General features: G+C 33.6%; 1 protein-coding gene and 1 pseudogene across 1 annotated transcript; one reads left to right on the top strand and one right to left on the bottom strand.

Annotated features, from left to right (window-relative positions):
• Window positions 1-2,363: 2,363 nt before the first annotated feature.
• On the bottom strand, window positions 2,364-5,618 carry LOC128169441 (serine/arginine repetitive matrix protein 2-like). The gene is made up of 9 exons (XM_052835588.1): window positions 5,151-5,618; window positions 4,887-5,018; window positions 4,635-4,673; window positions 4,458-4,514; window positions 3,455-4,285; window positions 3,112-3,293; window positions 2,923-2,987; window positions 2,739-2,833; window positions 2,364-2,605 (listed from the first exon to the last, which is right to left on the bottom strand). The coding sequence occupies exons 1-9, from the start codon at window positions 5,350-5,352 to the stop codon at window positions 2,481-2,483; spliced, it is 1,728 nt and encodes a 575-aa protein (XP_052691548.1). The 5' UTR covers window positions 5,353-5,618; the 3' UTR covers window positions 2,364-2,480.
• Window positions 5,619-12,982: 7,364 nt separating this feature from the next.
• LOC128169438 (uncharacterized) lies at window positions 12,983-14,285 on the top strand (annotated as a pseudogene).
• The last annotated feature ends 1,948 nt before the right edge of the window (window positions 14,286-16,233 follow it).

Here is a 16,233-nt window from a genome sequence, read left to right as displayed (position 1 = left end):
GTTTAACGCCATTGTCGCAAACCAGGGTCAACATGTACGTGAGTTTTGCATATAATTTAAATAAAAGGGGAAAGTCTATGTTGGAGAAAAAATGAACTGTTCTGTGAAATCCATAAGCTCTGGAATTGCGTAAGCGTGCATATATCTATAACTCCGGCTAAGAAAAGGAGCTGACCAATCATAAAGTTTTAATACCGGCGGTGTGTATTGTTTAGGCGTGACGTAACTGACAAAGTGGATCGTGACGCTATCGGTAAAAAAAAAAAGCATACCAAAATCCGTTTTGATAATCCGTTTTGATAATATCTTGTAAGTTGTTCTTGAAGAAGAATTATACTTTACTCATAATTATGCTAAAATACATTCATTATATTTAAATTTGAGTGAAGTTAACATTAAAAACTACATTGTATATTAATGTATAATGTTCTGCGGTTTTAATATCAGAAACGGGATTTTTATAAATATTTACTTACCTCAGAAATCTTTAAAAATGTCGATATGTGATTTTTTTCTGTAAGTGTATAGCTAGATCAACAATGAACGCGCATATCTATTCGTATGCATTTACATTAGGAAAAAATATATGGTTATAAATTTGATTTATAAAATCGGAATTTGAATTATTTTACTTTGGGAATAAACCCCGTTTCAACAATGGCTCCACTTGATCTGTTGATTTCAGACTTGTGACGATTGATTCTCTGAAGTCATCGGACAATGCTTTGCCTTAATTGTATAAGTCTCTCCCGAATTGGGTAGTAATTTAGTAATTGATGTGTATGATCATGATGTGTAATATATTAATAAACACATACCAAAGGTTATTCCTTTATGTCTTTTGAAACTATGTATCAAACAAAATAATTAGCAAAAATCACATATAGCACTTATCAAACATAAATATTTTACAAAAAAATTGAAAACAAAAGGCAAAATTTAAGAAAAATTGCAATTTTAACACACTTGAACAAAGTAATGAAAACGAAAAACTGATCTCGATCATAATCGTTTTAAAATTGCTCTATAACAAATATTTATCCTGTTTGCAGCCGTAATGATGTTTCCGGTTTTCATTAAAAAATACAAAAAAAATCAAATTAATTTATCATCCTCATTTTTTATAAAATAATTTTTCAAAATGTTTTGTGGTTGTTGTTTTTTGTTGTTTTGGTCGATCAAACAAATATGTACTGGTGTATCGATTAACCTTAAGAATGAATTTAATTTTGACCTACGATAAGCTAATACGATAAAACATAACTTATGACCGTATACGCTTTATATACCGTGACTTACACAATGTCATAGATCTTATCAAATAGAAATTGAAAGTTAAAATTATCTTTTTTTTCTACGAATTTTAGTACGGAATTAAAAACCATAAAAGGAACTCTATTTCGGTGTTAAATACAGGTGAGGTTTGATTCAATAGCACAAGCTAGAACCCCCAGTGTCCATAGTGCTTGGATTAGCTGGTTAGTGACCCATACGCATATGCACAAAGGCGTACACCATGCAGTTATGTTACAAAGCTAGCTAGCATACTACAGAGGGTGTTTAAGGATCAGAGGGTGCATATACTACAGAAGCAAACGTGATTAAACATGCATTTCTATAGGCTGAAGGAGAGTATATTTAATCTACAACAAGGACAGGCTTTACAGGCAAAATTATAAAAACAAAGCGAAGTGCAAGGTGCAATCAGAAAGCAGACATTATTGCATACATCAATGCTACATGTACAAGGCGTGCATGGAAATAGTGGTATAATACACATGATCCAGTAACGGGAAATAACTAAAGTAGGCCTATACTATCATTTTTTAAGAACCACCCCCCCCCCCCTTTTCAGTTTGCTTCGGGGATATCATGTAAAATCCCAGCAGGCACATCAACGTTGATTCAACGTTGATTCAACGTCACATTTTGACGTTGAAATAACGTTGAAATTTGGTTGGATTTGTTAATTGATCTGACGTTGAAATCTGACGTTGATTCAACGTCAACTTATGACGTTGATATGACGTTGAAATAAGGTTGAAAGTAGGTTTTGAAAGAATGTTTCTTAAAGCTTATTGCAAAGTTGATTGTAGATGCTTATATAGGGTCAAAATTAAGTCGTTATTAATAACTTTGAGTACAATTGCCATTTCTTACTTCCCTTATTAACATTTTACGTTTTGACTTAAGAAATGAATAATACAATTGACAATGTTTATAATAATTATCCACTGTTAAATATAAATATATATATATATATATATATATATATATATATATATATATATATATATATATATATATATATATATAAACATTATTCAATTCATAAATACAAGTCTGGATGAGTCAAAATTTAATGTCAATTCAAAAACAAAAATTTATAGAATCACGTTGTTTTTTAAACTTTGACAAGCATTATTCATGATATTTAACTGTATACAATTTTTTCTAGAACACTTTTCAAAACAAAATGCTTAAGCGTCATTTTTCTCTTTTCGGCCACCTCCCCCAGCTCTTTCAGGGGCATACTTCAGGTATTTTCCTATTACCAAGTCAATGTTACTTTCCGTTGCCCTAGGAAAGTTGGCAAGAACACATTCTGAAATTAATCAAAAATCATAAACATTTAGTAAACGAGTGTTATTAAAACATTTTATGCATATGTAGATTATGAACCTTATAGAGGATTATTGTTTATTCTAGTGATATATTTAATAAAATGTTGTAACTACCTTTTATCACAGCATACAGAATGGTTTTGCAGAAGGCAGCCTTTCCCTTGTTTCCTCTTAAGTTCATTCTTGCCATCATGGCATTTGACAGACACCTGTTAGGAAAAATCAGAGAATTGAGAAAGCATGTTTTAATCACCCGCCCCCCCCCCCCCCAAACTTTTCTTTGTATTTCAATATTTACCTTTGCATGCATTTCTTCACTCCATCTGCCTCATCCATACCTCCAACTTTCATCAACATTGTCTTCTACATGCAAAAAAATTCAGTAAATTTAACTTGAAAAATAAATTATATGTGTAAATTTCTTCTCTTTGTTTATAATAAAAATGTGCCAAAAGTATAAGATGAAATATTTAATTCACAGACATACCATTTTTGTTCTAAAATCTTTGTCCTCTAAACTTCTTTCCACTGAATTTAAGTCATCTATTGTATCTACAACAGAGAAATTAAACTCGCTTCCTGGAAGTTGTGAATGGGCCTCCGTTCTCTGACTATTTTGTAGCAGGTCCCTGATTTCCGTCAGCAAAAAGATGGTCTTCCTTTGAAATTCTGTTTTAAAAAAAAATCCATCAATTTCTTTTTGATCTCATTTGCCTGCTGAAGTAATTAACAACAATAATTACAATATAAAGTATGACAAATTCTGTCATGAAATACAATTACCCATTAACATTCTTGTGAACAGAGAATATATTCTATGAGTTACTTACTTTCTTCTGTAAGTGGAAAAACTGTCAGACTGCCTGTTTTACTACGTCTCCCAGATGTTGATAATGACTGCGTAGATCTAAGTGATCCTGAATTAAAACTTTGATTGGATCTTTCAGATCTTGTAGGTGTCCTTGATCTTCGATGAGATCTGCTGGACCTTTCAGCTGAAGGTGACCTTGAATGTTGAAAAGATCTGTCAGCTCTTGTGGGTGATCTTGATCTTTGTCGAGGGGTATTGAACCATGAAGGTGACCTTGATCTGCTGTAACTTCCATGTGACCTTGATCTTTGTTCCGATCTGTTTGATCCTGCAGGGGATATTGATTGTTGATGACATCTGTTGGACCATGCAGTTGCAGGTGACCTTGATCTTTGGTCGGATCTATTGGATGTTGCTGGTGACCTTGATCTTTGGCCGGATCTATTGGATGTTGCTGGTGACCTTGATCTTTGGTCGGATCTATTGGATGTTGCTGGTGACCTTGATCTTTGGCCGGATCTATTGGATGTTGCTGGTGACCTTGATCTTTGGCCGGATCTATTGGATGTTGCTGGTGACCTTGATCTTTGGCTGGATCTATTGGATGTTGCTGGTGACCTTGATCTTTGGTCGGATCTATTGGATGTTGCTGGTGACCTTGATCTTTGGCCGGATCTATTGGATGTTGCTGGTGACCTTGATCTTTGTTCAGATGTGTTCGATCTTGATGATGAAACTGATCTTTGATTTGATCTGTTTGTCGATGCAGGAGACTGTGACCTTTGATGAACTATGTCAGATCTTGGAGGCGACCTTGATCCATCACTATTTAATCTTCTTGTTGCCAAGGCTAATAATGCAAAATATATTTATAAAAATATTTTACTTTGTGAGGTTCATATTACATAACATCAAATATATTAATGAGATCAATTCAAATGTAGAAGAAAAGTGTACCACTCATACACCAACGTTAAATGATTCTCCCTTTTAAGAAAATAAAATTTAGACATGATACGTACATGGAAGAGGTGGTGGCGGTGGTAATTCTATTCTTTTTTTGTGTTTTTCAGTGGATCCTGTTGTGAAAATAAATTTAATTTTTTTTAACAAATACAAATTCTCTTTTGTGATATCAGAATTTATACACTTTTTTGATCTGATCTGCATTTGTATGTTCTATACATGTAGAAATGTACCTGTCCCACACGATTCCTCCTCAGTGCTTTCAACACCGTCTGGAATTGAATAATATATAATAAATAAACATATACCCAATTCAGTGCTTTCATGTTTAATTTGTTTGTTATATTACATGAACATGTAAAATTATCAAAAACATAATCAAATATCAAAATAAAAAATATACACTTGTTTTTGTGTAATTAATCAAACATATGCCAACTTCCATATGCAAAACAAATAAGTGTTTGATAAGCAGTGTTTTTCACCTAATATAAAGTCGGAAAAGATCCTCTTTTTGGGTCTTCTCTTGGGCATCATTTCTTCCTCAATATCACTTTCCTCCTCAGTCGTTTCACCAGTTGTCGTGTAATCATATTGATCACATTCTTTCTTGCTATCTAAAAGTAAAATTCAGCTTGTAAAAAAGGTAAACAGTCAAATTAACTTACAGTTTTCTAAAAACATACATATAAAATAAGACAGTTTTTTTTTACACTGAGTGCCAGTGAGTGGTTTTATACATAACATACCAGAGGAAAATTTAACCTTTATCAGGTTGAATTTTTGCCATGTCTTCTCGGGCTTCCGCATGTCTTTAAGTGCAGCTAATGCACTACTGCTGTTGGGCCATCGTATAAATTTTCCTTCAATCCAAGAAGAAGGGATAACCAATTCTTCTTCCTGGTCTCCTTCTCTCCAAACCGCCCTTGACCATTTTTTGCGCCCCGCCATTTATAAACACCTGAAAAAAGTAATTTAAAAAACCATGAAACATCTTCACACATAATTAATTCCACCATGAAATGCTTTGTTTACATGCAAATTTAAATACTAAACTAGCATGTTCACTATCAGCTATAAAATATTAAGTAAAATTGGCAAGTGCACTTAATTGCATTGACATGCTGGTGCAAAACTTTAATAACATTAGTCTAATCATGCCAGAAATATGCAGTATTCGATCAGAAACATGTCATACTCACCACCTCTATCACCATCTTTCCATCTCATGGCGCAGAGGGATCATAACATACCCCGTACCATCTGGTAGACAAGCTGCTTTCCTCTCAAACTCATCATACTCGAGCAACATTCGCCTGGCTGGTCTGCGTATATTTTGTAATTTTTGAATATTCACCAAATTTGAAGAGCATGGGTTTTCGAAAAGGTTTTCCAAAGACGTTTGTGCAAACACATCACAGAGAAAACATTTGTCTGCTCTCTTCTCTAACACAAAGGCAAATTTTCCATTTTTTAGAAGAAAGCAGCTATCCTTTTTCTTGGTAGATATTGTAATATGCAACTTTTTTGGCATTTGTTTACTGGGAAATGTCTCTGTTTCTTTCATTCGTTTGGCTATCTGGGCTATTGGATTTTGAGATTTTCGAACGTATTTCTTTAACTTGAATAGATAATTTTCATACTGGAAGGCCGAAATTTCATTTAATGAAGTGCCAAAGTGCTGAACATCATCTGGTAAGTGCTGGAGAGAGTGAACATTGTAGGTGGAAAAAGTGTCTCCATATATGGCTGGTGAATGTTCCACAAAATATTGCAATAACTCTCTTGCATACTGCAAATAATCATTTCTTTTAGTTTGGTTAGAGTCCAAAAGGATAGACATAGCTACTGTCAATGTCAGAAAATGGCTGTAAACTTCTTCTCTCAAGACAGACCTCAAAACCAATGGTCCTGTATATAACAAAAACTGCCTAAACTCGGTGGCTTTCCACTTATCTAAGTATACTAAAGATCTTGGTTGTCTTGCAAATTCCCTCGGCATTTTTCCATTAAGTTTTTTCAAGTTGTTAGAAAGTAAATTCAGCTGCTGTTGTGACAACCTGCATTCTCTAGGTCCTTTTTTCAGAAACGATAAAATTCTCTTTACCACTCCCAAACACACTAAATGCATATAATCTAAAGGAAATCCTTTAACACATTCAACTCCAATTTCTAGCAAAGGAGAGCGGTTTATCTGATGGTCCTTGTATTCAAAGTTCTGAAATTTCTCGTCCGTTCTCAAAGTGTGCATCCTGTCTGAGTGAAATATAACACGGTTGTTCCATCTGCCCTTTATTACACACCTTTCACAACCATAGTATCCATTGAAAGATTTTGTACATTTCAAAAAGGATCTGGCTGGAGCATCACAAACAAATGCTGAAAACCATATTGATAATGTTTCATCATTGTAACTTACACCATTTCTCTTAAGTTCTCTCAACTCATTTAAAAAATCTGACAAATAAGTGTCCAAAGAATCTGGTTTTGAAGTCCCACAAAACAAGGCAACAACAAATGGTTCAAATCCCTTAACACTGCAAAGTATAGGCCAAAGCTGAATATTTGTGGACTTAAAAAGTGGCACCCCATCAATGTTAAAGCTGATGTGAAGCCCTAGTCCAGAGAATTGTGCAAAATGACGAGAAATAATTTTTAATAGACCAGTTTCAACTCCAAAGTACAAATATTCACCTCCACACAATTCTCTGCTATTGATCTGGCGAGGGGTTTTCATAAGTGTGCGGTAGTCTTTTGGTAATCTATGGCCCCGCCTTCTTAGAATATCCAGGAGATGGTTTAGAGCTTCTCGGGTTACTTTGTGTTTACACTGCCATTCTCTCAATTCACTTTCAAGGCAGACATTTTCCTCTGCATCACATGTATTTATGTCATCGTCATCACTAAATGGTTCTAAAGAGTCAGAGGAAGATGTGTCAAAGTCTTCATTATCTCCAAATTCTGAAGTTTCATCAGTATGTAAGGTGTCGTCTGAATCTCTCAATATAATTTCCTCATCTAATTCGTTTCGGACCGGGTTTTCACCATCTCCTAACTGATTTGGAATTTCATCTATGTCTTCATTGCTTTCAATTATGGCTGCTACTTGAGCATTTGTCCTTCTCCATCTTCTCATATAAGATCTCATATACTCTGCCATCTGAAGTTTCTATGAATATTTATTGAAATATTCTATCATAAAATATATTATTATATAATATACATACATGTTATATTAAATTCCTTGCACTGTCTACATCAAATCTGTTAATTGTTAGCTCAAACTATAAGTAATATTTACTATATTATATGATGCAATTGTTTCTGATAAGCTTGTACCATTTCATATCAGTAAAACTTGATACCGCTAAACAGCTAAATGCAAAATGACTAATAGTTACACCATATTTGCTCAATGTGGCAGAAAAACTACTCATTAATTGTGACATCACATGCAGTGACCAAAAAGAAAGATAAATCTGAATTAATGAAGTTAACTAATAGTACCAGCCATACATGACAAGACACTGGTTTATACCCCATACACCACATGTTGATTTAACCCGGAACACTAAATTGTTTTTTATAAAATAAAAAAATCACTGGCCCCAAACACCACATGTTGATTTAACCTTGAACACTATTTTTTTTTAATCAAATAATAAAAAAATTCACTGGCCCCAGCCCAACGGTTTATTAATATAAAGCACTGTACCTCTAGATCCGCGCTTGTGTTTTATCTATTGATTCCGATCTGACCTATATATAAGTATGGCTTTAATTCATGATATGTTGTTCTCTAAATACTACTTCTTAACGTACTAATTTATGTATCTAAATATAAATCGACATGCAATTTGCATCGTACGTGTACACTACCAAGTTATTAATCTGCATATAATGCATAACTGAAATCAAGATTCACAAGAATCACATGCATATTGTGTAATCCCTTTGCTGTAATTTTACACGTTCAATTTGTGCATCAATAGCCTTCATTCGTGCTTCACATATAAATTCTACTTAATATTTCAAACCTCAACATTATTTTTCTGTGTCAGTAATACAGTAATTATAATTATGTTTACCTCTGGCACTGCTCAGATCGCGTACGTAGCTTTCTTCGTTTTTCCTTTGTCTTCCTTTGTTTACTTTGTTAAAAGCCCGCGCTTTAATCGTAACACTTCCTGTCATGAACCGGAACTAGAGTTACCCGCCCATTAATACAATAGTAAACATGAAATCTTTGCCTATTTTAAATACATATTAAAAGATTAAACTGTTTCTTTTATATATATATGTATAATGATTAATTTAAGACATTTTATAAATAAAAATATATCAACTTGTAATGTTGTTTATTTTCAACGTCAGGTAGACGTCGTGTTGACGTTGAATTTTCGACTTATTTAAGATCCTATCTCAAAATAATAAATTTATCTTATTTTAAGTACACATAGTTTGATAAACAAGAATTGAAAAAAATATAATTGTTTGTATAACCCTTCGAACACTTGATTTAAAACGTTGATTCAACGTCAATACGACGTTGAAATTTCAACGTCGAAATGTGACGTTGTTTCAACGTTGAAAAAAGGTTGTACGACGTCACGACCAAATATCAACGTTGAATCAACGTTGAAACAACGTTGCGTGCCTGCTGGGATATTCTTCTCAGCTAGAGTGATCAACTCTAGAATGACGTCATAGTAAATGTAACGTCATTTTGAGAGTGATTTTGTCATGCTTGCACATGAAAATAGGTGCCTTTAAAGGGAGTGGAATTATATGGGCGGATCTTGAAATTTTAAAACTTTTAGACCTTTCCTTTCAATAGTCTTTCGTAATTTGAAGAAAAGTCATGACTGCATTATTAACACTGGTAGAGGAATAAATAAAGCTAAAATCAGAATTTTATTGAATTCCGAGTTAAATAATTATTCCGAGTTCAAATGTCCCCTGTAGGTGCTTGGGGACACCCCCCTTGTTTAATGGTTTCCTCAGGCTGAACGGTTAGATGACTATCGTGAATGCAGTTTAATGTGAAGTGTTACATTTTATTTTCAAAGCTTCGTATTTAAAACACAGTTCAATGCATCCAGTGTATTTGTGCTCGATTTGAAGTAATACTTTGTTGAATTACCATTCATACAACATTAAATTGGCTTTGCCAACCTTAGTAATGATATTCCTTTGCGAATTACAATTCAAACTAATCTTTAAAACTGATCTTTAATATTTTTGTCTCGTTGCATGGTTAGTAGTATATTTTCATTCTTTTATATACTTCCATTAATTTCTTTTCCGTATATTTGTTTTAAAGTATATGTTTGCTTCTTTCAGAAATGGTCTTTTTTCTCTGTGACAAATGAAGTACATCTCTTAAGTTTCGTTATTATGGGCCCTGGGGAGAGGGGGGTGCATATACATTACACAATACCATCATAATAATAACAAGTATTGAACGAGAGAATTCTAAAATTGATAAAAAAGGGGTTTAATGATCTAGTTTAAAGATAAAATACCGTTGACCAAGTGTAATGACAATGGTGTCATTGTGATGTAAACAGTCTGTACTCTCACAGATCAGAACTTGTATATAGTCCCTATAATAAAAATAATCTAATAGCAATCAAAGATAATTTGGCATTTTTAATATCATGAATCAACCAATACCATTGTTATGCATTGGGAAAAAATGGAGTATAGAAATAAAGTATTCAAAATCTACTGGTCTGACTCTCGCTTTAATTTCTGACCCAGGTATATGTTTTACAACAGGTGTAATACGATGTTGTTTTTACATTCACAATGTTTAATTCATTAACCATGGCGTCACGTTCTTTGAATGTTCTAGACATATGTGGTCAAAATAAACAAATGTACATCATCTCTTTCTGTTGAATGTTCTAGACATATGGGGTCAAAATATACTAATGTACTTCTCTCTATCTGTTGAATGTTCTAAACATATGGGGTCAAAATATACTAATGTACTTCTCTCTATTTGTTGAATGTTCTGGACATATGGGGTCAAAATATACTAATGTACTTCTCTCTATCTGTTGAATGTTCTGGACATATGGGGTCAAAATAAACTAATGTACTTCTCTCTATCTTTTGCCGTCTCCGATGCTCTTGTACATACGCAATTAAATATCCTATTTACAAAGCGGTTACATGAGACACGTCATATTTTGTAATGTTGATCTTTTTTAATATGTATTACTATCTAAACCTAGAAGGACAAGACAATCAATATTAGTCATAATCAAAGAAAACTTTTATACGAATATACATTATCATAAAAAGCGACCCGAAGTTTCTGCAGGGACTAAAGCATTAAGTAGACTGTATATATGGGTCCATGTTGTTTGATATTGTCAGGAAAGTGTGGGTTTTCCCTACAAAATAATTATTACCACAGAGAACACGACTTTTAATAAGGTAATAGCTCTTGAATCTCTCTCACACACTCTGATGAACACGCTTCTATTGTTTAATCGGTGTCTGACTTTCGCTTATGTTTCTTACTGTGGTATCTGTTTCTATATTACTTAGTGACCAATCGTCTGGTATACAGCTGATGTCTTTTATTAGGTCTTTCCACCTTTCAGATGAAAGACCTTTTGTTTTTCTTATGTTTTTTATTTTTTGTTCTTCTCTTTTTTTCCAGGGACAGCTTTTTTATTTCTAGAGATATTGAAACATTTTTTTCTTTACGTTATTGACCAATAAAAGTTATGGTACCAAATGACCCTTTGCTTGATAACTCCCAGAACTTACAAAGTTATTGCCCTTGTGTACGAAAAGCTTGTTATCGCTATTCCTCTGAAACCATAAGAGATAGAGACTTGGAACTATAACCAATGTCTTTAGTACACTTAGAGGGTTCTTAGATCTACTAATACCGAAAGGATCCGAGACCCCCTTCTATCAGTTATTGCCCCTGAATTTTTTTGAATTTTCATAAAACCACTTCTAACTTTTTTATTATTTATCATACAGTCTTCAGACCACTTGGGATGGAAGCGTCTACCTTGGCCAAACAAAATAACATAAAGGTCAAAGGTCAAGGTCATTTAGAAATCTGTTTATTAATGAGTTTTTAGTTCTCTTTTGTTAAGGGTGGTAGAGAAAAACTTTTTCATGGATGTATTAGGACATCTTAAGACATTTTTAAATATAGCCCCTCGGCTCATACCTTTGAATAAATACAAAGTTATTGCCCCTATTGTACAAAATGTTTGTTATCGCTACTCCTCTGAAACCATAAGAGATAGAGACTTCAAACTTTTACCAATGTCTTCAGTACACATAGACGGTTCTTCAATCTATTCATAACGAAAGGATCTGAAGTCCCCATGTAGAAGTTATTGCCCCTGAAACTATTTACATTTCCATAAAATCACTTCAAACTTTTTTATTACTTATCATCGAGACCACTTGGGATGGAAGCATCTTCCTTGGCCGAACAAAATATATGAAGGTCAAAGGTCAAGGTCATTTGAAAATCTCTTAATTAGTGAGTTTTTGTATCTCTTTTGTTTAGGATGGTAGAGAAAAACTTTTTCATGGATGTAGTAGGACATCTTAAGACATTTCAAAATATAACCCTTTGACCCTTACCATGTAACAATTATAGAGTTATTGCCCCTATTGTACAAAATGCTTGTTATCCTACTCCTCATTAACCGTTAGAGATAGAGACTTGAAACTTTTACCAATGTATTCAGTATACTTAGACGCTTCTTCAATCTATTCATACCGGCAGGGTCCAAAGTCCCTTTCTAGCAGTTGTTGCCCCTGAAGGTTTCGAACATTCAATAAAGAAACACAAATAACCTTTGAATCAATAATCATAGATACATCGGACCATTTGGTATTGAAGCGTCTACTTTGTCAGATTAAAATGACATGAAGGTCAAAGGTCAAGGTCAAGCAATAAAAAATTGCAAACTTAATCGTTTGACCCTTTTTTAAACAAGTAACGCAGAAATAATACTTTATTCTATTGAAGCAATCTTATTTCAAACATAGAAAACAATGAGGTGGAAAGACCTCTAATTGTTCTAGAACAATTAGTCTACTAGTTGTGGTCTTTATTTATGAATGGCTTAAATGATTTCTTTCTGTGACCATCGTTTTTATGGTCCATTATTTTGAAATCATTTTTAATTTATCTAATATACTGTGGCAAAATTGGAAATGCAAAGACATTTTGCTATCTACTTGTACATGTTCGTAGAATAAGTAGATAACTATTTTTATAAAATTGAAAAAAAAAAAAAGAATACAGGGTAAACAACCAATGGATAATATTTGACTAGCGTTCCAATTACAAAGCTGCAAGACGATTGTTTCCATCTTGCATTGATCAAATCATCTGCCTAAACATGAGGAACTGTAAACCATTTTAATTATTGGTGTATTAATTGATGTTTTTTTTTCATTTGCTAAATGAATTTACGACAGAAAATCATTTTGTTAGACTATGTATTTATTCATGCATAACGAGAGTGATAAAAAACAGAGTTTAGTATACTTACCAATTAATACAACGAGTTCGCAGAACACGTGCATGACTATGGCATCCGCCATGTTGAAAAAGTCGGAACGCGAGAAAGATTCAAGAGGGAAGAGCACCAAGCCTGAATCATTCTCGCTACCAGTGAAGTTTCCGTTGACTACTATTTCACATGAAAGTTTTTTTGAACGAATGAGCTCGCCGAGCACGATACATGTGACAAAAAATACTGTCGGCCAAGGATCATCACGATCTACTATGGCCACCAGTACAGAGACATGTACTTCACCTCAAAATCAAGTTAATGAAGAAACTGGAAATGAGTCTGTTGAAAACAGAAATTCTCAGAATTTTGACAATTTGGCCAAATGCTTAGAAATGTTGACGAACACTATCACAGCCGGTTTTCAAGGACTGAAGTCGGACATGGCTGAACTTGTTTGTGAGAAAAGTGACAATAACTATGTAGACAATAATTATGAGTCTAATGAATTTTACTCTGATGATGAAATTTATGAGAAAGACAGTGAGTCAAATACAATGACTGTGGATGATTTATTGTCAAAAACAAAACTGTCGGGCTCAATATCCGGTAAACCTGATTCCGGGAAAAATAAAAACGAAAGTGGGTCACAGTCGAGATTTATGAAAGTCGCTTCTGAACAAGTAACTTTGCAAGACGTAGAGCCCATACACAAAGACTTGTGAACGATCTTATGTTCAAGGTTAAAATTGACAAAAAGTTGGCTGAACAGGTGAAAGAATCTGCTGAGAAAATCAAATGACCAGAAAATTGCGAGAGTCTCGTGTGCACAAAAGTCGATCAATTGATATGGAACAGGTTACAAGTTCCAACCAAGTCGCTTGACAGCAGATTTCAATACGGTCAACTCTTTTTAGTGAAAAGTGTGACAGTACTTGTAAACATTTTGGATAAGATTGTGTGAAACAAAGATGTAGAAAAAGAAGAGTTAGTCAGAGAACTGATCAAGACTGTTGAAATGCTCAGTTATTCGAATTACGAACTCAACATGAGACGAAGAGAATGTTTTAAAAAGTGACATAGACAGTGTGCAATATTTGTCACTTTTTTCGTCTGAAGTTCCTTTTTGGGGGAGAATTGGGAAAACGCTTAGATGAAATTGAAAAGACCAATAAAGCAGTCAATAGAGTTATGACAAGCAAGAATATGAGACGAGGCACCTTTCATGGAGCTCGAGGTCAGAGATTTCAACCTTACTCCAGACCGTCTGGGTCACAGGGCTATTTCCGAAGCAGGAATGGCCCTTTTTTAGGCCAAACTTAGAGAGGGAATTACAACAGGAAGTTCACAAAAGGCATAAAGAAGCAAGAATGATTATTGATGGGGTAAGAAATAAAATTAAAAACATCATATTTGAAAATGACTCGGTTGAAGTTCTGTTACCTGAAAATTTCAGGGCAAGTAGACTGAAACAATTTTTAGATGAATGGAAAGATATTACATCAGATAAAACTATATTAGACACTGTAAAAGGATGTCTTATTGAAATTACAAATGAATATGAGTTAAATCAATTGAGCCCATCATACCCCTTGAGATTTAATGAAAGAGAAGCCGATATTGTGTCTAAAGAAGTTTACAAAATGTTAGACAAGAATGTCATTGAGAAATGTAATCATTGTTCTGATGAAATTATATCAAATATATTTATCAGGCAGAAAAAAGACAAAAGTTATCGAGTTATACTGAATTTGAAAAAATCCAACAGTTATGTAGAATACAATCATTTCAAAATGGAAAGTTTACAATCGGCTTTGAATTTAATGAAACAAGGGTGTTATATGGCATCAGTTGATCTGAAAGATGCATATTATTCAGTTCCACTTGCGAGAGAATACAGGAAATTTATGAGATTCATGTGGAAAGGAGAATTGTTTCAGTACACTTGCCTTGTTATTGGTTTAGCATGCAGCCCAAGGAAGTTTACTAAACTTATGAAACCAGTTTATTCAGATCTTAGAAAACTAGGCTTTTCTAATTTGCAAGGTGATAATCAATATGATTGTTGGGAAAATGTTAAAACTACTGTCAACAAATTGCAGAGCTTGGGTTTCATTTTGAATATTGAAAAATCAGTCTTCATCCCTAAACAAGAAATAGTGTTTTAAGGGTTCATTTTGAATTCAGTAGAGATGACAGTGAAACTAACACAAACTAAAATTGATTAACTTGTACCAATGTTGCCAAAAATGTTAAAGTTGAAAAAAGTCAATTTTTTTTGGAGATTTCTCAATTGCTTGGCTTTATGGTGGCTAGTTTTCCAGGAGTTGAATATGGACCTTTATTTTACCGTACTTTAGAAAATGACAAAATTGATGCATTGAAATATTCTCGAGGGGATTATAATGCAAGGATGGAAATTTCCTTGGAAGCAAGAAACGACATAAACTGGTGGATAGAAAATGTACACAAATGTATGAAGCAAATTTGTCATGGTGAACCCAATTTTCTTGTCAGAACTGATGCATCCAGTAGTGGATGGGGAGCTGAGTTTGATAATGTAACTACTGGTGGTAGATGGAATGAACAATATTAATTCTGCTTATAAAACGATTTAGATGGAAATACATGAACGCTTGCTTAAATTTCGTTAAACTTATCGTCATTAATAATGTAAGAAACTAAAAAAATTCTTAACTTTTATAATGTCCGCTAGAAATAAGGGGAACTGTAAACCGTCGTAAACATGGTAAGAAGAGAATAAGTAAATGCAATACCCTCCTTGAATTGTTTTCACCCTACTGGCGTGTGACCAGTCCAGCTAGAACTGGTAACACAATAGTAGAGCTTGAAGCCTATGTAATATGCTATCAAGTTTCAAGTATATTGTTTTAAACATTTGAAAGAATAAAAAAAGAAGATTGAAATTGCAACATATATATTTAACTGCAACATTTTTTGCAATTGTTGTCATTCTCGACATAAGCAATGCAGAGAAGGATATACACAATAAAATTATAGTTTTAAAAACATGAATCATGTACATGTATTTGACCAATACACTGTACCTATATAGTAGCTTACACATTTTACAGGATCAATACTCCTTAGTCTGGAGTAGCTTGCTTAAATGTACAAGTCTCATCAAAAATAGCTGTCAATAATGGAACATGCGATACTGTCCAATAAAGGAACATCAAGTTATATGGAATAACTAGGCAAAATAACAATGATAACAACAATGAAAAAAAAGAAAGCAAAGAAACCTACTTTGGTTTCAAATTGAAAAACAGGAATCCTTTTCATCTTCAGCATGTACAAT

Source organism: Crassostrea angulata, unplaced genomic scaffold (genome assembly GCF_025612915.1).
Source record: "Crassostrea angulata isolate pt1a10 unplaced genomic scaffold, ASM2561291v2 HiC_scaffold_132, whole genome shotgun sequence".
NCBI classification, from domain to species: domain Eukaryota; kingdom Metazoa; phylum Mollusca; class Bivalvia; order Ostreida; family Ostreidae; genus Magallana; species Magallana angulata.
This window is presented reverse-complemented; position numbering and strand designations above follow the sequence as displayed.

Coding starts and splice junctions, on each gene's coding strand:
- LOC128169441 (XM_052835588.1), bottom strand. CDS start 5,352: ATGGCGGGGCGCAAAAAATGGTCAAGGGCGGTTTGGAGAGAAGGAGAC. Junction 4,515..4,634: donor GGAGGAATCGTGTGGGACAG/GTACATTTCTAC, acceptor TTTTCACAACAG/GATCCACTGAAAAACACAAA. Junction 2,834..2,922: donor GTGAAGAAATGCATGCAAAG/GTAAATATTGAA, acceptor TTTTCCTAACAG/GTGTCTGTCAAATGCCATGA.